Source organism: Peromyscus maniculatus, chromosome 22 (assembly GCF_049852395.1).
Source record: "Peromyscus maniculatus bairdii isolate BWxNUB_F1_BW_parent chromosome 22, HU_Pman_BW_mat_3.1, whole genome shotgun sequence".
Classification (NCBI taxonomy): domain Eukaryota; kingdom Metazoa; phylum Chordata; class Mammalia; order Rodentia; family Cricetidae; genus Peromyscus; species Peromyscus maniculatus.
In genome coordinates, this window is record NC_134873.1 from 23,794,221 (window position 1) to 23,813,928 (window position 19,708).

Here is a 19,708-nt window from a genome sequence, read left to right on the forward strand (position 1 = left end):
TGAAAGCAGTCTCTGCAGAGTTTCAAGTCTCGGCCTAAGAAATTTATTAAAAATATTAAAATTTTTTTTTGCTATTTCAACTTCCAAAATAAATGTTTCTTTCTTTCCTTCCTTCCTTCCTTCCTTCCTTCCTTCCTTCCTTCCTTCCTTCCTTCCTTCCTTCCTTTCTTTCTTTCTTTCTTTCTTTCTTTCTTTTGGTAAAATGTACTGTCACATATTGGAAATGGTGTGACAAGAATAATTCAGTCCAAAAAATTGAAAATCCATTGAATTATTTTTTGACTCCGAGAACTAGTCAGTTCTTTTCAGATTAGATATTGAGTCTTCAAAGGCATGTTAGTGGGCTGGAGAGATAGCTGAGTGGTTAAAAGCACTCGTGGCTCTTGCCAAGGGCCCAGGTGAGAGTCCCAGCACTCACAAGATGGTTCACAACCATCTGTAACCCCAGTTCTAGGAATCCAGTGCCCTCTTCTGACTTTCCTGGACACCAGGCATGAATGTGGTGCACATGTGCATGTATACATGCAGGTGAAACATTCATACACATAAGAAAAAAAATCTAAAAAAAAATCACTGGGCGGTGGTGGCGCATGCCTTTATTCCCAGCACTCAGGAGGCAGAGGCAGAGGCAGACAGGTCTCTGTGAGTTCAAGGCCAGCCTGATCTACAAAGCAAGTTCTGGGATAGCCAGAGCTGTTACACAGAGAAACACTGTCTTGAAAAACAAAAATAAAACAAAACAAGACTTGTGTTTATTTCTCCTAAATGTTTGCATTTTGCTGAGGTCTTTGGTAAGAGAAGCAAATGTGAAAGACGAGTATTGACCTCATGCTTAGGTTTTGGTAACTCACTATGTATGGTATAATGAAACATTTAACATGTTGTCCCCATGCATTGTTGCATAGGTATGTTTATGTACATATATGCATATTTATATGTATACATGTGTTAAGTTCCCTGTTGATAAAAGGCATAGCTTATAATTATTAAAGACTTGTTATGTGAATATGTTTGTTATTAAAAGAAGTATTATATTCTTGTGTGTGTGTGTGTGTGTGTGTGTACATGTACCATGGCATGCATCTAGAGGCCAGAGGACAACTTTTAGGAGTCATTCTCTCCTAAAGTCTTGGGGTCTTGGGGATCGAACTCAGTTCGTTAGGCTCAATAGCAAGACCCCCTACCCACTGGGCCATCTCCCTGTCTCAGAGTACTATGTCTTTGAGGTGTGAAGTCTGCTAACCTTGAGATTGTATTTTCTTTTCAATATTAAAAATTTTAATGTAGAATCATTTATTATAGAGTTAAACTCATAGTAATTTTTATGCCAGGTAGACTGTTTTAAAAACAAAACTAAATGTAAATCCTTCCTCTTCATAAAATGGTACGTATTCGAGAGCATGACTATTTGTATCTTTGAGGCTCGACACTTTTTGGCTTATAGCCTCACTGGGTGAAACTTGAACCAACAGTTCGTTCATTGGCCCCCAGCAAACAGCTGCAAGGACTCACCATTTTGTCTCATATATACCCTACACAATGCCCTTTGAAAGGCTCTACAAAGTTTCCATGAAGGTAGAGAACCGAAACAAACGCTAACAGCATCATGTGACAGATTCTCACCTACAGGAACTTGACGTTACGCAGTCAGTCTGGTTGGCAGAGTTCTTGTGCACTCAGTATGAGGCGTGCAGGTCCCTCACTGGGTGCTCTCCCGTGGAAGCTCTCACAATCGCTTTTGTATCCTTCTTCCAAAACGCTGCCCACCCTGCCCTGGGCTCGCTTTCCCTGTCTGAAGATCTGTGTCTAGTTAGTTTCCAGAGCCCCAGTCCTCAGCAGTGTGCTTGCCCTGACAAATGTCTGTGGAGAGTGTTCGTGTCATGTAAATGGAAAGGATTATTTAGCAAACCTCCAAAAATATTCTGTTTCAGACACTGTAACAGTCCCTGGGGAAAATGACTATAGAAATTATGACTTCTCTTAAGGGCTATGTAAATACAAAAGGTTTGCTTAATCAGTTGAGCAATAATTGACTGCTTCTGTGATGTGTGCCATGCGCCAGGTCCTGTGCTGGTGACTGGGGTAAGTGGATGTTGGTGTGGAAGGATGTCTTTTAAGAAAACCTATAAGTACCAGGTGTGGTGGCGCACGCCTTTAATCCCATCACTTGGGAGGCAGAGGCAGGTGAGTCTCTGTGAGTTTGAGGCCAGCCTGGTCTATGGAGTGAGTTCCAGGACAGCCAGAGCTACACAGAGAAACCCTGTCTTAAAAAACCAGAAAGAGGGGAGGGGAGGGAAGGAGAGGGGAAGGGAGATAGGGGAGAGAGAGAGAGAGAGAGAGAGAGAGAGAGAGAGAGAGAGAGAGAGAGAGAGAGAGAGAGAGAGAGAGAGAAGGAGATACCTCTAAGTATGTCTTCAGGTGGCTGGCATTTTATGGAGAGAGGATAGCATTGAGTGAAGGATGGAGACACAGAGTGAACGGAGAGGAGCAGCCTGTCTGGGGGCGGTCATTTTGGTAGGTTTCTAATGATGGTTTTCATGTATTCCAGAGAAAGTGAATTTGATGAAAACATTTCAGTTTCCCAGCTCTTTAAAGTGCTAAGGAATGAGTAAGTGGCAAAGTGGGGAACAATTTTAGATGCAGGAATTTATTCAGCCCTCAGCATTAAAATATTACAAGCAGGTTTTTCTTATATGTGAATTCCAAGATTGCTTTAAATTATGTTACATCCTGGCTTGGCTAATAATGACTGCCTATTAGTGTTACGGCTCAGCTGACAGAAGCATAACTCCTTAAAATTTTCCCTCAGCAATCTTTTACATATTTTGACATGTGTTGCATGTGTATGTGGGTGTTGTATATGTGCCTGTGTATGTGCATGTACATGTGTGTTGGCACACATGCATATGTGCATGTTGAGGTTTGAAGTTGAAGTTGGGAGTCTTCCTTGATATAGCTCTACTTTTATTTATTGAGGCTGAGCCTCTTGCTAAATGTGGAGTTTGCCAATATTGACTAGTCTAGCCAGCAGCTTGCTCCAGGGACCCCATGTTCACCTCCTGAATTCTGGGACTGCAGGTGGCTGGCATGTTTGCCTGCCTTTTGTTAACATGTGTCCTGGGGATATAGACTCAGTTCCTCATGCTCATGTGGGCTCTTAGCTTGTTGAACCATCTCTCTAGCACTGATATTTTGAATTGTTTTCATCCTTAAATCTGCTTAAAAGGGGATTGAGTGTTTTTAGCTGGATTGTGTCCCCCCTCCCCTAAATTCTATCTCTAAAGATCTTTGGGGCTGGAGAGATGATTCAGCAGTTAAGAACGCCGGATGCTTTTCTAGAGGACTCGGGCTTAGTTCCCATCACCCACACGGTAGCTTATAACCATCTGAGTTCCAGGGGCTCTTATGTCCTCTTTTGGCCTCCAGGGGCACTAGGCACGTACGTGGTGCACAGACATACATGCAGGCCAAACACCCAGCCACATAAAACAAAAATAAATAGATCTTTAACAAAGTTGGCCTTCATTTTCTTCTTAATAATTTAATTAGCTCCTTGACAATTTCATACAATGTATTTTGATCCTATCTAGCTTCCCACCTTACCCTAACGACTGCTAGGTGTCCCTTCTAGCTCTCACCTCCTCCCGTCTTTACGCCCTGTCGTTTGTTTGTTTTGTTTTTTAATAACCCACTAAGTCTCACTTGTGCTGTCCATATCCTCACTGGTGTGAAGCTGTCCACTGTAGTGGAGTTGATCTACCATATTCTTTAAGACAACTGACTCTCCTTCCCATGGAAGCCGGCAGCTTCCAATAGCCTCTCCCGCTCCGTGCTGGAGGGTTGACTGGCTTGATCTTGAGCAGGTCTTGTGCAGGCAGCCACGGCTGCTGTGAGTTCATGAGTGCGCGGTCCTGCTATGTCCAGAAGACACTGTTTTACTTTGGTCCTCTTCTGACCTCTGGCTCTTACAGTCTTTCTGCCTCTTCCCCGATGGTCCCTGAACATCGGCACTGGGATGATATTGATGTCCCGTTTATGGCTGGGGTTGGGGATCGTATTGATGTCCTAGTTGTGGCCCAGCACTCCATGGACATATTCTCTGTACTTTGGTCAGTTATGAATTTCTGTCCACGGCACACAGAAACTTCTCTGATGAAGACTGAGGACTGTTCTAGTTTTTAAGTATGAAGATATGTGTCCTATGGGTATGAATTTAGAGGGCAATTTGATATTCGTCCATTTAGCAGGATAATGGCATTAGGTCTGTCCCTAGGCTGCAAACCTCCCTAACCAGATTTGTAGTATCAGGCATGCGTTTCCTCCTGTGGATCAGGCATTAAATCCAATCAGGAAGCGGTTCATTGGTAAACATCTGTGTCACCATTATGTCCCAGGCATATCTTGCATGTCCGTCATTATTGTAGTTCGCAGGGCTCCCAGCTGGGTGAGACTGTTGATGATTGTCTATCCACAGTCTCGGCAGCACCTTCCAGTCCTAGGAAAGCTTGCAAGAGTGACAGAGCTTCTTGGTCAGTACCAGTTGACTTCTCCCATGACCTCTGACCAAACGCTGTGGTGCCTTTAGTAATATCCAATTCTGATGGGCAACCTCATCTTCACTTTTCTTATAAACTTAGTTGGGATTTAATTAATCTTTTAATAAAAATCTATTAGAATTTACATAGATGGCATTGTGTTCCCTTGTGAATTTACTGAAATTACTACTATATTAATTGAAAATATGTTTCACATGTAGTTACATTTGTTCTGAGTAATGACTGGAGTTCTTGGTTATATTATAAAAAAATCCACGTAGAAAATAAAAATAAGAAACAAAGATAGCTACCATGCCTAATGTGTCAGAATGTGTATTGCGGGATATTCTGCTTCAGCGATTAAGAGCACAGATTCAGGAGCAGCAGAGTACCTGGGTCTGTGTTCCACTTGTCCCCTTCCCAGCTGTGTAACACAGGCAAGTTATGACTGTCGCATACCCCAGTTTCTTTCTTTCTTTCTTTCTTTCTTTTTTTTTTTTTTGGTTTTTCGAGACAGGGTTTCTCTGTGTAGCTTTGCGCCTTTCCTGGGACTCGCTTTGGAGACCAGGCTGGCCTCGAACTCACAGAGATCCGCCTGCCTCTGCCTCCTGAGTGCTGGGATTAAAGGCATGCGCCACTACCGCCCGGCTTCATACCCCAGTTTCTTATCTGCTAAATAATGATAACAATATTGGCCTTATACAGTGGTTGTGAGTTAGTACATATAGTGTGTTTAGAAGAGTACCTGGCATGTACTTTAACATTATTAAGTGTAAGCTTGGCAGTGGTGACACACACCTTTAATCCCAGCACTCGGGAGACAGAGGCCGGTAGGTCTTTTAGTTCAAGGCCAGTTTGGTTTACAGAGTGAATTTCAGGACAGCCAAGGCTACACAGAGAAACCCTGTCTAGAAAAAACAAATGAAACCAAACCAAAAATTATTAATTGTTTACTCTATTTCAGGCACTGTGTTATGCTTTAGTTTCTTTTAATCCTTAAAACAGCTCTATAGGGCTGATATTGTTATCTCCAACTGGAACAAGAAACCTGAGGCTTGGAGAGAGGAAATAATTTATAACATCATAGTTAAGAAGTGTTTGTAATTATGATCCAAGAAGCCTGACTTGTCCTTTGAACTAGTAACATTTTAATTTTGAGTTAATCCGGGTAACAATAAATTCTTATTTATGAAGTACCAAGAATAAACAACACGGGCCAGGGGGAGGGAAGTGTGACCAGAATAAATTGTATGGAAAAAAAAAAAAGAATAAAGAACATGAATGCAACTTATAATTGTAATTAAACCTTGGTTGAGAAAATGCTTTTATATGCTTAAGAAAATTTATTTATTTTTTTAAACCAGGAAGCAGTAAAGGTTTGTGAACCTCGAATCAGTAAGAGCATGGTCGTTACCAGAATTGAAATATGCATGGTGGAATTTACCATATTTATTAAAATTTAGTAAAAGGAGTCAGTGAGAACACAGCCTGGCTGGCTTTAGCACCCTCTGGAGGCTCAGCTGCTCTCACCAGGTTTTGGTTTTGTGCAAGGCTATGAAAGCTCTGTGCTCCCTCTAGGGGTCATTAATAATATATGTTTTGTTTTGAATAGAAAAACCTTTATGGCTGGAATTTAAAAAAAAAATCGGACCCAATTCTATTGAACTACTCAGTCTATAAAAAATCTTGAGTTTAAAGTCTCAGGCTGTCAACCCACTCCGCTGACACCGCACTGCCAGGCCAGTTTCTCTACTTCGGTTTCTAAGCGTCCTGGTGCCCAAAGTGCCCTTGTTCGGGCTGCGGCGAAAGTTCCCTTAGCAGCTGCTCTTGCGGACGTTGCTCTTTTATCGCTTTGCTTATGAATAGAAAAAGGTCAGCCTGTTTTGGCTATTCATGAGTTTAGGAAACAAGGAGTAATGCCCCTTTATGAAGGAGTACTTTCGCTTTTCTATATGTTGTTTGAAAATGTGTATTTCATTTTATATTATTTAGTATTTTGTGACTTTAGGTGATGATTTCACTGCTTAGCTCCTGGTTTTAAATCCAGAGTTGGAACTGATGAGACCCTCTGCTTCATAAAGGGTGTTCAGTTAGATACTGTTTAAGGAATGGGCAAATGAAAAGAAGTATTTACCTAGAAGCAAGGGACTCAGGAGAATACAAGACAAACTGGGTCAAGAAAAAGGAGAAATATTTAAACCAAGATGTAATTGGTAGAGGCAGGGGTGGTGGTGGCCCAGGGGCTGGGTTTTAATTATCTGTTCATCAATGGGCAGCTGAGTTGTTTCTACCTATTGGCTATTATGAAGAATGCTGCTTTGACCATTCGAGTGTAAACTGGTGTGTATGTGTGTTTTAGTTTCTCTTGGGCCTATTCCTAGGAGTAGAACTGCTAGGTAATGTGTAAGTCTTTATTTAACATTCGAGGAACTTCGAAATGCTCTTCAGAGTATTTTACATTGTCATTTTCTCTCCAGTCCCTTATCAATTCTTGTTGTCTGACTTTTTAAAAGTCTATTTATCCTAGTGAGGGTCACATGATGTGAAGTAGTAGTTTTGATTTTCAGTTTTTTTTGATGATTAATGATGTTGGTCATCTTTGAATGGTTATTTGTGTATCTTATTGGAAAAGTGTTTACTTAGATTCTTTGTCATTTTTTTAGTTTTTCTTTTATTAAATGTGTTTTTAAACAATTTCATATGTATGTATATAACCATTAGTTCATTATCAAATATATGATTTATAAATATTTTCGTTTAGCCTTTTCTTGATATCACATGAAACACAAATGTCTTTAATTTTGATGCTGTCTAATTCACTGTTTGGTTTTTGTTAGATATTTTTGGTGAGACACCTAAGGCACCAATCATTGCCTAACCCCGGCTCACAAAGTTTTGCTCCTGGGACTGGAGAGATGTCTCAGTGGTTAAGAGCACTGGCTGCTCTTCCAGAGGACCCAGGTTCAATTCCTAGCACCCACATGGCAGCTCACAACTGTCTGTAACTCCAGAATATCTGACACCCTCACACAGACATATATGCAGGAAAAATACCAGTGCACATGAAATAAAAAAAATAAATCATTAAAAAATTTACCCCCCTTTTTACCTTTGAGATACTGAGGATTGAATCTGTGACTTCTCACGTGCTGAGGAAGTGCTCTTCCAGCGACCCACAGCAACAGCTCATACTCCTAAGTGTTCTCTAAAAGGTCTGGAGGTTTTAGCTCTGGGTCCATTAGACAGTAGATCCATTTTACTTAATACTTTTGTATGATCCTAATGACGTCAGATTCTTCTCTGAGTTGAGAGACTGTGTGCATGTTTCGAGACTGTGGGTTTATTATTTCTGAAATGAGGAGCTGGACTCGGGGATGGTGAAGTGCTTTGAAGCCCATTCTGCGTAACCATAGCCTAATGGTCTTCACGTTCTTTGGATAGTACCACTCTTTGTTGCAATGACCAAAACCCACGCGATAGCAGCTTCCAAAGAAGCGTTTTATACCTGGCAGTATCGTGTGGCGAAGAAGCTCACAGCATTGGAAATTAATCAGATCACACGGTCACGAAAAGAAGGGAGAGAAAGGTATGTCTCTTGATACATATTCTTAGTAACGCAACCATACCACCTCGAAGCCAGACATAGCTAATTATCTGTTGCTGTTCTTGAGAAATACACATTGCCTTGATTAATAGAAACACTTTTAATTAATTTGAGTATCTTTTAAATAGATCTGTTTAAATTTACCAAAGTAAAAGAAAGTTGGCAAAACAAAACAAAACAAAACAAAACAAAACAAAACAAAACAAAACACCCTATTGGTAAAGGCTGGAAATCTGTGGGATATTTTTGGTCAGGAAATGGCTATGTGACCCACTCCACATATTAAATTGAAACTAGTTATTCAGTTAAGATCCCAGTGTCTAACTGAAACTTCATTCCCATAGGGTAGTGGTATGGGTCTTTCTAGCATCCGTCACCAGGGGAGATGCAGGTCCCCAGACACAGGTATGGAGGGGGCTTTTGGTGGCTTCTTCCCCTGGCCCTGGATTCCAGGGAGTCTGAATTGCAGTGGTTTCTGGTAAGTGGGGGGTGGAGAGGGTTCTGCCACACAGAGAAGTGAGGAGCCTGGATAACCGGGTGTAACACAAATTGCTAAATGGTCTTATAATAAAAAACCCAGAGCCAGATATTGGGGTAAATGCTGAAAGATCAGAGAGACAAAGGAACAAGCCACTGCCACCTCTTACCTCTAAAACTCCTCAGCCGGGAAAGGCTTCGGCTGATAGGCCTCTAGCTGAATGAGCTTCCTCAGCCAAAAAGGCTTCTAGTTCCTCTCTCCTCAGGCCTTATGTAACTTTCTCCACCCAGCCATCAAAGGTGTGTGTGCTTCTTAAGTGCTGGTAATAGAGGTGTGTGTGCTTCCCAAGTACTGGGATTAAAGGTGTATGCCACCACTGCCTGACTCTGTGTCAAATCTCATGACTGAGTCAAATCTCATGTAGTCTTGGGTGGCTTTGAACTCACAGAGATCCAGACAGATCTCTGTCTCATGAGGGCTAGGATTAAAGGTGTGTGCATGCCATCACTGCCTGGTCTCTATGTTTAATCTAGTGGCTTGTTCTGTCCTCTGATCTTCAGGCAAATTTTATTAGGGTATACAATATGCCACCACAACTGGGCTCCTGTAGGAAGCTTCAACATGAAGGTGTGTAAATGTGTTTGGTAAACAAAAGGAAGTTCATGTATTGGAAGTTATTCCTCCACAAGTCTGAAGTTGCAGTAGACTGAGGCAGGATTATGAGTTTGAGACCTACCAGGGCTACATAGAGAAACTGTTTTTATAAGCAAGCAAGCAAGCAAGCAAGCAAGCAAGCAAGCAAGCAAGCCAGCAAGCCAGCAAGCAAGCAGTCACTCCTGACGAATCGCCAGGCAAACTATCCCACAGCTTAACGCTCTTTGTTGGGAACGCATAACTTGGGTGTTGACAATGGGACAGGACTTTGCTGACAGGTCACTTTTATAACCGGTAAATATTTGATGGACAGTTTCTGCTTTTATGAGATTCAGCTGTATCAAGAACTCCTTAAACAATCAGGGTTTTTGTATTCAATAATAACGCTCATTGTTGTCATACCATTCTTAATTACAACGATTACGAAATAATGTAACCCTCACTTTCTTCAAAATTTGATTTTTTAACAGAATTTATCACGTTGATGATGTTCCTTCTGGATCTGTGGATGGGGTGTTTGACTACAGTAAAGCCATTCAAGTAGGTGGTTTGACTTTTGTTAGTAAGTGTCCGTGTCTGTGGATAAGAACACATTGTGATTTTATTAGAGACTTGAGCAAGAATTGGTTTCTAGTACATAGGACATCATTTTAACAATTCCTTAAACACCGCCACACCTGCTTTTTGCGCAATTGTTAGGGATCCAAACCCAGGTCCTACTGCTTCTGTAGCGAGCACTTTATCTACTAAATCGTCTTCGCAGCCCCAGACTCCATGACTTTGTGTTGGGCTGCATTTATAGTCATCTTGGGCCACACATGTGGCTTGTGGGCCACAGACTGGACATGTCTGTTAGTTGTGTTGACTGTAGATGTTGTGAACTGTTACATAATTTTTTCACTGTAAAAGAAGTTTCTCCAAGCTCTTTCATTTACCTTTTCCCCAGCCTAGAGAACCATCAGTTTCTGGCAGGTCTCCAGATAAAATAGTCCGATTTCTGTATGATTGGTTTGTCAGTAATTATATAAGTATATATAATTACTGACATAATACCCTTTATATCCAGGTGGTTACAGAACTCTCCTATTTTATCCTTCTGGTGGCATATGCTGGCCTCTCTGATCTCAGTTTATCTTTCTTTTTTTTGTTTTTTGAGACAGGGTTTCTGTATAGATTTGGAGCCTGTCCTAGAACTTGCTCTACAGACCAGGCTGGCCTCGAACTCACAGAGATCCATCTGCCTCTGCCTCGCAAGTGCTGGGATTAAAGGCGTGCGCCACCATGCCTGGCCTCAGTCTATCTTTAAGAGCTAAATTTAGGCTTCTGCCTATCTAGTGTAAGTCAGATAGTCCTCTCTGTGTTCTTTTTTAACCCATTTGTATCTCTTAACAGACTATAATTAGATGTTTGGTTCATAGTCTTTGGAAGTTGATTTTTAAATAATCCCTTGGGGCTCAAGATTGGAGTATCTTTATAGAACTTCAGTGGTTGACACATAGTAGGTACTATAAATTTTTAAGTTAACAAATGATTTATTGTATATTTTTAGTAATTACATACTAGTTTGGACTTCTTTTGTCATTCAACAAATATTACATAAAATGATTGATTAATTTTAGGGTACAAGAGATCCAATTTGTGCCATTACTGCATCTGATAAGACATTGATTGTGGTAAGCTGAAATAAACTAATTTTATAAATAATAATTGTTTAAATTATAGAGCTAGGGTAAAGCAAGAGTTTTGGATTGAGGTTATCATCTTGTGGATGTCCTAAGTTTTCCCAAGTTTGATAGGAGAAATGAGAAAATTTTAAGGCTTGTGTACATATTATTAATCATTTGCAAAAATGTTAACTATTTATAAAGCCAGTAGGGTGACGGAACATATACATGGAGTTGACTCTGGGTTGAAAGCCCCACAAAGAATCGGTAGATGCAGGGGCTGTATGCAAAGTGTTGGACTTCAGGATTTTTTTTCCCTGTATGTAGCCCAGGACTTTTATACTGGCTCTGGCTGAACCACCTTCATAAAACAGAATGAAGTGGTGTATTTTCCAGTCAGCCAAGTGGCAATATTTTGCTAAATTTTAAAAATAGAAGCAATGGTATAAGGTTTTCTCTTGAGCTCAGACACTGAAAACAGTAACTTCAGAAGTAACTGTGTGGTACAGCAGTGTGTTTGAGTCGCATCAGCAGAGGCTTAATCGCTTCCAGGTCAGTTCTCAGGAGTCAGCTCGTTTTGTGGGAAAAGGCTCTTAAGAACCTTGTATCCTGTGGCGTTCCCACCTCTCTGTTAGGCTGCACTTGAGCATTGTGCTGAGGAAGCCTTGCTCTCTGGCTGAAAGGCAGGAGGTAAAGATGAGCTATGTAGATGGTCTTCCCTTGCCCATCACCCCACGGGGCTCAGGTACAGAAGAGTTGAAAGCCAGTCACAGGACCCTCCCTCCCATCTGCCGAATCTGCTGCCCATCTGTCATGCCTGCCCAGGAAATACACATCCCTGTCGGTTTTTAAGTAATACTCAAGGTATTACTGCTTTTAGGCTATCTTTCCTCTTGCTGAAAGCTAGTGCTATCCGATAGACTGTAGGATGGAGAGGAGGCTTCCAGTAACGGCTATTTCACACCATAACCTTCCATTTCATGTATGCAGAATTTAATTGAATAGATAGTCTACTCTAAATATTAACCTGAAGAAGTATAAGCAGCTTTAGATGTTTCTTTCTTGTCAGATAAGAATTTGTGTATTACCAAAGATCTAGGCTCCTGACTTCTTTCTTGAATATTCTGTGAGGAAAAATTAGACCACCTACAGCTGCTATTAAAAGACTTCAGTTAAAGTAGGTGATAAACATGTACTTAGTAACATAGTTCAGCAGCAGAACTGGGAACTTGCTAGGACGTGCCACTTTGGTTTTAAAAACATGGACATGTAGAGAGACCTGTATTTACACTTGAAGCTCTTATGGTAAACATGCTGTAGTAATAACTAGCGGCCACTTCCATAGGGGCGTGAATCTGGCATCATCCAGAGGTACAGCTTTCCCAATGTTGCGTTGATTCAAAAATACTCGCTGGAATGTCGAGCCTGCCAGTTATCTTTGAACTGCAACTCCAGGTAAGCCTGAGGCTCCTCCTCAGGGGGTGTGGCCTGAGACAACTCCTCCTTCCAGGGGGTGTGGCTTAGGGTGGGGTGGTTGGATTTATGCAATTAATGTGCTGACACATATGTTCATTATGAACTTGTTACGTATAGTTTTACTTTACTGTATTTTGTTTAAATAGAAATCTTGGTACTTTTTTTTTTTTTAATCTTGAAGCTTAAATTAACTATTTTATGTTTTGATACTAGCTGGTTTTGGTTACGTTTTCCTTACAAGGTAGCAAAGTGAAGAATAGTTTCTACTTTCTGTTAAATTTGTTACAAGTTTTTTTTGTTTGTTTTGAGACAGGGTTTCTTCGTGTAGTTTTGGTGCCTGTCCTGGATCTCGCTCTGTAGTTCAGGCTGGCCTCAAACTCACAGAGATCCACCTGGCTCTGCCTCCTGAGTACTAGGATTAAAGGCGTGCGCTACCGTCGCCCGCCAGTTTAAAAGTTGTTTAAAGCCAGGTCTACCACATTCCAGACTTCTGATAAAGGGGTCTTGGAGAACGGTTGTAAGCAATTCGACGTCATGTGATAGTATTTGACAGTTTTCATTCCCCAATTGTGTGGCTTTCAGTCGCCTTGCTATCATCGACATCGCGGGAGTCTTGACCTTCTTTGACTTGGACACTCGGGTGACAGACAGTACAGGGCAGCAAGTGGTCGGCGAATTGTTAAAACTGGAGCGCAAAGATGTCTGGGATATGAAGTGGGCCAAGGATAACCCCGATTTGTTTGCAATGATGGAGAAGACGAGAATGTATGTCTTCAGAAACCTGGATCCTGAGGTACAAACAAGAAATGAATGTTAACAGTCCATAAATAATGAGTCAAATTCAAAATCCAAATATTCTACCTTTGTTTCTTTGAGAATTTATTGACATTATTGCACAAGTGTGAAAATAAATTTAAAAATTTCCTGTGGTGTTTAAAAATATTTGTTTTGTAATGGGAATAATACCTTTGAAATATTTTTGTTTCTCTAAAAGGCACTTTCTAGGTACTTATTTATTCTTTTAAAAGATGGACTCATACCTGGGCATGGAGGCATATTCTTGTAATCCCACTTCCTGAAAGGCTGAGGGAGGAGAACCATAATTTTTAAGGCCAACCAGGGCTATCTAGAAAGTTCCAGGCCAACTTGGACCATGTAGTGAGATCTGAAACCAAAACTGAGCCCACCAACATGGAATTGTGGCCACTCAATAGTCTTATTTTCTCTCTCTCTTATCAAAATTCAAAGAAAAGAAAATTACCAGGTTTATTTGTCAAAATTTCTTGAAGCAATCTAAATATGCATGTTTGAGATGGCCTTGTCTTTTTGTTCTCTTGTGCTATTAACTGTTTATGCTTACCTCAGGTTTCTTGTGCTCTCTCCAGGCCACGCACCAATCCATACACTCTCTCTCTGCAGCTGTCCTCACACACACATCATGGTCTCTTTTTCCTGCTGTTTATTTTTAGGTCTTTTCTATTTATAGCTCACATCAACTGATTTTTTTGAGCGTTGGCTTTTTGTATTAAAACATATAATAAAACATTTTCAGTATAGAATTGAAGCATGAGAGTTAAGAGAACAAGGGATGTACTCAGAAAGAAAGACATCCCAAAGAGCATGGGTACAGGCTTCTCTAAGAGAGAATCACTCCAGCTGACTTCTGTGTTCCGGATTCTCCTGTCACTCAAGCTACTCTGGACCAACTCTTACCCATTTGCTTAGGCCATGCAAAATAATTTGATCTGTAGCTTAATCAAGAAGAATCTTTTTTTTTTTCCATCACAGGCAATTTATTTTGTTCTATTCATTCACAGTTAATACAGAAAATACTTGGAAACATTTCTATATAATGTTTGACACAGAAATCATCAAATAGAAGTATACAATGTTGACAGGAGGCAGTACATTTACAATTTATAACCCCAAATGTATTTATAAATTAGAAATGGAAAGATCTACAAATGAAATTATGAAGGTTCACCAAAGTCATTTAATCTGTCAGTTTCTCATTCATTTTTATGTCTTAATAATATTCTATTATATGAATAAGCCACATTTTATTTCTCTCCAGTATTTGATAGCTATTTGAGTTGTTTTAACTATTTTACTATTAGCAACACACTGCTGTAAACCTTCATGTACATGTTTCATAGGTGAACATCTTGTTTGTAAATAGGTATCTAGTAACTAGTGGTAAACTTGAAATGGTAGAATTCTTTAAAGCCTAATTCTAGGTAGCCTTAAGAAAATGTATCTTAATTATTTTTGAACCTGTATTCACCTTGTTTTTTTCAAATATCTTAAGTTATATTTTCTTTTTCAGAGCTGCTTCTTATTTGGGGCTACTTTTTTTTTTTTTTAATTGAGGCGTAATTCATAAAAGGGTATATTGTTTTGATGAGACTTTTTACAACTGTGGTTGGATATCTTTCTTTAGTCTTCCAAGAAGGGCCATTTTACTTTTTTAGAGTTACTTTTTAAAGTCATGAGGTCAACAACTTGGACTACTATGCATGTAAGTGCTAATGCAAATTAAAGCCCAAGTTGACCTCCAGCAGCAGTTCATTCTATGTTGACAGTGAGAGAATACTTTGCCTGTTAGGATACTGTTACTCGTGGACTGAAATGCTGAAGAAACCCCTCCCCCTATTTTGTTTTTTGCAAAAATCAAGGTATATTCTAGGGTTTCCTGGTTGACCTCAACAGATAAACTGAGATGATAGTCTTAGTTCAGAAATGATCTGAATGTAGATTTACAGTCTACGTGTACAGCTGGCTAAGTGAGATCGCTTTCACAGTTCTGCATGTATCCCATCGGCTCCCCATTAGTCACTGAACTCTTAAAACTGGTATTGTAACATTATCACAATGTTTTGCGCCAATTTTATAAACTTTACAGTGCAATATGTGTTCCTTTTCTGAGGCAAACCAAAGGTATATTTCTCAAGGTTCTGCTGCTATCAGCAGCGTTGATGGAGGATTTTTTATACATTTGTAATAGATAGAAATAAACCAGAAAAAAAATAAGAAAAAAAAAGTGGTGGAGGAAAAGGTGAACACTGCAAGAATACTCAAAAGGGCTGAGAGTTGCAAATGCCAAGAATGGCTTTGCATAGTAAATGGAATAGAATAGCTCTGAACTATAGCTTACTTTTCCTGGTTTGGTCTGACAGAATGATTGAATGCTTTTGTACAAAAATCAGAGCCTTAAAAACAAGGATTTGGTGAGATTGTAAAATGGTGTGCCACTTTGGCAAAACAGTTTGGTGGTTGGTCAAAATGCAAAACATTGTTACTCTGTTACTCAACAATTCTACCCTTAGGAATATATCCTCAAACTACTGAAAATGTGCACCTATGAAACATGTACATGAAGGTTTACAAGAAGAATCTTTTAAAAACAATTTTTGGACTACTAATGATTTTCAATTTGGAATTTTATATTGTACTTTGCTAGAGTAAATAAATAATAAGAGACGAGTCAATAAATGTCTTACTTGATCCATTTCTATTTGTTCTTGAGAAGAAATTGCGTAAGCAGGGATTTGAGCTGTTAAAGGTTTTCTGTAGCCATCTGTTTAGTGGTGCGCTGCTGCCCCGTTAAGATACCACACTGTTTGTGCATTTCCCTCTTCTGAGCTCTGCTGGGGCTCTTTGGGTCATGAGAGAATATGTTAGTTTCCTCTTAAAGGCTCTGTTAAGGCATTAAGGAGCTTCGCGGTCTTTGTAACTCTTACCACCCTGAGAAACGGTTCAAAGAAAAGACATCCCTGACTGTTGCCCTTGCATGGCTTCTTGCAAGGACCTGAGGGAAGTTTGGCTCTTGCCACAAAATCAGTGTGGGAATTTGACAGGTGTGCACAGGATAACCTCTAAGATGTAAGAGTGCTTTCTGAGTGCTAGAGTCCTCTCCATAGTCTTGGCTCCACACCTGGTAAGCCTGGAGTCATACGCCCAGAGAGTGGAGGTTTATTAGGGTTACATAATGTGTGCAGAGTGTGCTCAGTCTAGCACCAAGGGAAGTCTTTGTCTGGAGGAGATAATAAGTAGCTCTAACAGACTAGCCTCTAGTAAAACACACACACACACACACACACACACACACACACACACACACACACACACACACACACACTATTTTCTTTATTTGAACTTGTTTTCTTGCTTGGTGTAGAACCCTTGGTATATTAAGTTTAGAGCCAGATCAGTTTTTAAAAACAACCTGAACACCGTCAAGAATTGTTTGTATACTGGGCTGTTCTGTCTTCTGCATTCCTGAGGACAGAGGCCTCTGTCACTGCTCTGTTGGTCCTTCCTCCAGCTGCTGGGAGAAGATGCCTGGACACAGCTGCAGGATATGTCCTTCCGGACACGGCCATCTGCGTTAGCACTCAGGAGGCAAGCTGTGGTGTGACAGTTAGTGCCTGGATGTGATTTTCCACGTGAGGATAGATAGATGGGAGATCACTGTTTTCATGTTGGGAGGGAGGGAGGGAGGAGACAGCCATTCCATAGTTGCCTGTCTTGTGTTAAAGTGATCCCTGGAGCCAGCAGATTCTTTCTAAGAACCCTTAAGCCTGTAGACTAATTTGTGAGGTGAAGGTAAAATTTGATATAATCTCCCAATCTAGTTAAATAGGTGTATTCAAGCCTCAGTGTGTCTCCATGTGCTAAGACAGAGTAGCTAAGTAGGACACTTCAGGAAGCCAACTGTTGTATTCCACATGCTGTGAGGCCTCTGACTGTGTTGAGTGGGGGCCCCAGGGTTTCTTGATACAGTACTGGGTACCAAGGCTTGGATGCCTGTTTGAATAACAATAAACACCTGGCTTACTGGCTACGTGAGTGTGCCCTGCTTCGTAGCTCGTTAGTGTGGCACACCACGTTCAGTTGCGGTATGGATGAGTTGCTCGTGTATTTTGGAAAATAAAGTTGCTTTATGTAATTTGGCCTTTACAGCTTTATCTGTCAACTTGACACAGCCTAGAGTTACCCAAGATGAGAGTCTCAACTGAGGGATTGTCCAGATCACATTGCCCTGTGACTCTATCTGTGGGGGATTATCTTGATTGTTAATTGATGCAGGAGGGCCCAGCCCACTCTGATTGATGCTGTGTGCTGGCTAGTCCTTCAGGGCTGTATAAGAATGCTCGCTCGCTAAGTATGAGCCTGCAAGGGAGCCAGCAAGCGGTGGGCCTCCGTGGTGTGTGGTGTCTGCTTCAAGCTCCCACTGAGTTCCTGCTCTGACTTCCCCCAGGGGTGCACTGTGACCTGGAAGTGTAAGCTTCTTTCTCTAAGTTGCTTTTGGTTACGGGGTTTATTACAGCAACAGAGAGGAAGCCAGAGTATAATACAAGCAGAAGTCGAGTTTTAGGAAGATGAATTCCCCCCAAATTTTTGCACATTACTTATATGCCAACATTTATAAACTATTGTGAAAACTCTTCACTTCTGTCCTTCCTTCATCTTTCCCATTCTCCCTTTCTCCATGGTTTTTCATCATTTAAAGAACTTTTATTAAAGCTATGATTTTAAAATTCAAATTGTATTTTTCTGCGTAGTTATCAATTCTGTTACATAAAACAGAGCTGACATCTTAAGGTATCCCACAGTGAAGAATTACAAAATTAAAGGAATGCTTTCCTTTTTTTTTTTTATTCTAGTTTTTTGAGACAGGGCTTTTCTATATAGTTTTGGTGCCTGTCTTGGATCTCTCTCTGTAGACCAGGCTGGCCTCGAACTCACAGAGATCCATCTGGCTCTACCTCTAGGATTAAAGACATGCCCCACCACTGCCCAGCAGGAATGCCTTACATTTTTATACTTTATTTTTCTAGGGTTGTGATATATTTTTTAATCTATAGATTACCTTTTACGACTTTAGCATTTGCTTTGTTGTAGTATCTAATTAAATTATTTCTAGTGATAAACAGGTTTATACAAGTATATTTGGTTTAAAGGATAGTATCAAAATAATCAAAACAAAAAGACCCTATGAGAAATGTCTCATTACATGTTCTTCTTTTCAAATTAAATTCTGTTGTGATTCTGTGTGTGTACCTATGATGGTGTTTCCTGAGACAGGGTCACATTGTATAACAAAGGCCTGCCCCTTAATCTCTGATCCTCCTGCTTCCAACTCCCTGTGCTGGGATTACAGGTGTGCACTGCCATGCCAGGCTCTGTTTATGTGAGCATGTTACTCGTGAAAACATGCTATTTGCCGTATGAAAAAAAAATCACCTTTTTAAAGGTAGTTAAAAGATTTTATAAACTTTTCTCATATGGTTTGATGTTTTAACTAACTTGTGCTTTTTCAAAGAAGAGATTCTTGACGTCCCATTGGATAGGTCTACTGTGCATGTGAGAGCCTCAGTCTTAGGCATACTGAACCCAAACTATGAATTTTTACCTTTTATTTTCATCATTTTGGCACCTTTTTATGTACCTAATTATGTAATAGATAGTGTAATTATGTATACATATATTATGAAAAATGTAATTTTGATGATTTTATTATCCTGTTTCTTCTATAGTATTTTTGGTGGTATTAAGTAGATGGGAGGTTTATTCATTTGTTTTATATAATATTGTATATATTGTTTTCTGCTAAGGATATAGGGCAGCTACTTTACCTTACAGTATATAGATCCTACACTTTATTTCTACAACTGTCTATAGGATAAGAGACATACATGTAACATCCATATATTTACATGTGGGCAAGTAAAATCTTACGTAGGGAATATATCAGGTGCAAAGAAGGCAGACTCCAGTTTGCTGTGGGATTTGTATGGTAGATGTACTTAATTAGATCCAAATACAATGTTTATCATATTTACTAGGAATTCAACTCATTACGTAGTTAGGTAAGAAAGCATCCTTTTCGGGGCTGGAGAGATGGCTCAGAGGCTAAGAGCACTGGCTGCTCTTCCAGAGGTCCTGAGTTCAATTCCCAGCAACCACATGGTGGCTCACAACCATCCATAAGGAGATCTGGTGCCCTCTTCTGACCTGCAGGTGTATATGCAGACAGAACACTGTATATATAATAAATAAATAAATCTTAAAAAAAAAAAGAAAGCATCCTCTTCTTTTAGAGACATGTATATAATTATAGAGGTGAAATATGGTACCAGTCAGAAATTTAGTGGTGTATATGCAGTGGAATGTTAACTATTTAGGTGATGGGCATATGGCATTACTGACATTCTATTTTTTTTCTTAATTGAAAGTTTTGACAATACAGTTTAAAATCATGATTCCATGGTGGGTGTTTTGTATGATGAGACAT

The 19,708-nt window shown here is 40.1% G+C and overlaps 1 protein-coding gene across 2 annotated transcripts in view; it reads left to right on the forward strand.

The window, feature by feature from the left end:
- Window positions 1-19,708, forward strand: part of Wdr35 (WD repeat domain 35) — a 56,075-nt gene that overhangs the window by 23,475 nt on the left and 12,892 nt on the right. For both annotated transcript variants that reach the window (XM_076558949.1, XM_076558950.1), the window contains 5 exons: window positions 7,977-8,121; window positions 9,742-9,811; window positions 10,891-10,944; window positions 12,281-12,390; window positions 12,994-13,204. In XM_076558949.1, coding sequence (XP_076415064.1) covers window positions 7,977-8,121; window positions 9,742-9,811; window positions 10,891-10,944; window positions 12,281-12,390; window positions 12,994-13,204 — 590 coding nt within the window. The remainder of the gene's footprint in view (window positions 1-7,976; window positions 8,122-9,741; window positions 9,812-10,890; window positions 10,945-12,280; window positions 12,391-12,993; window positions 13,205-19,708) is intronic.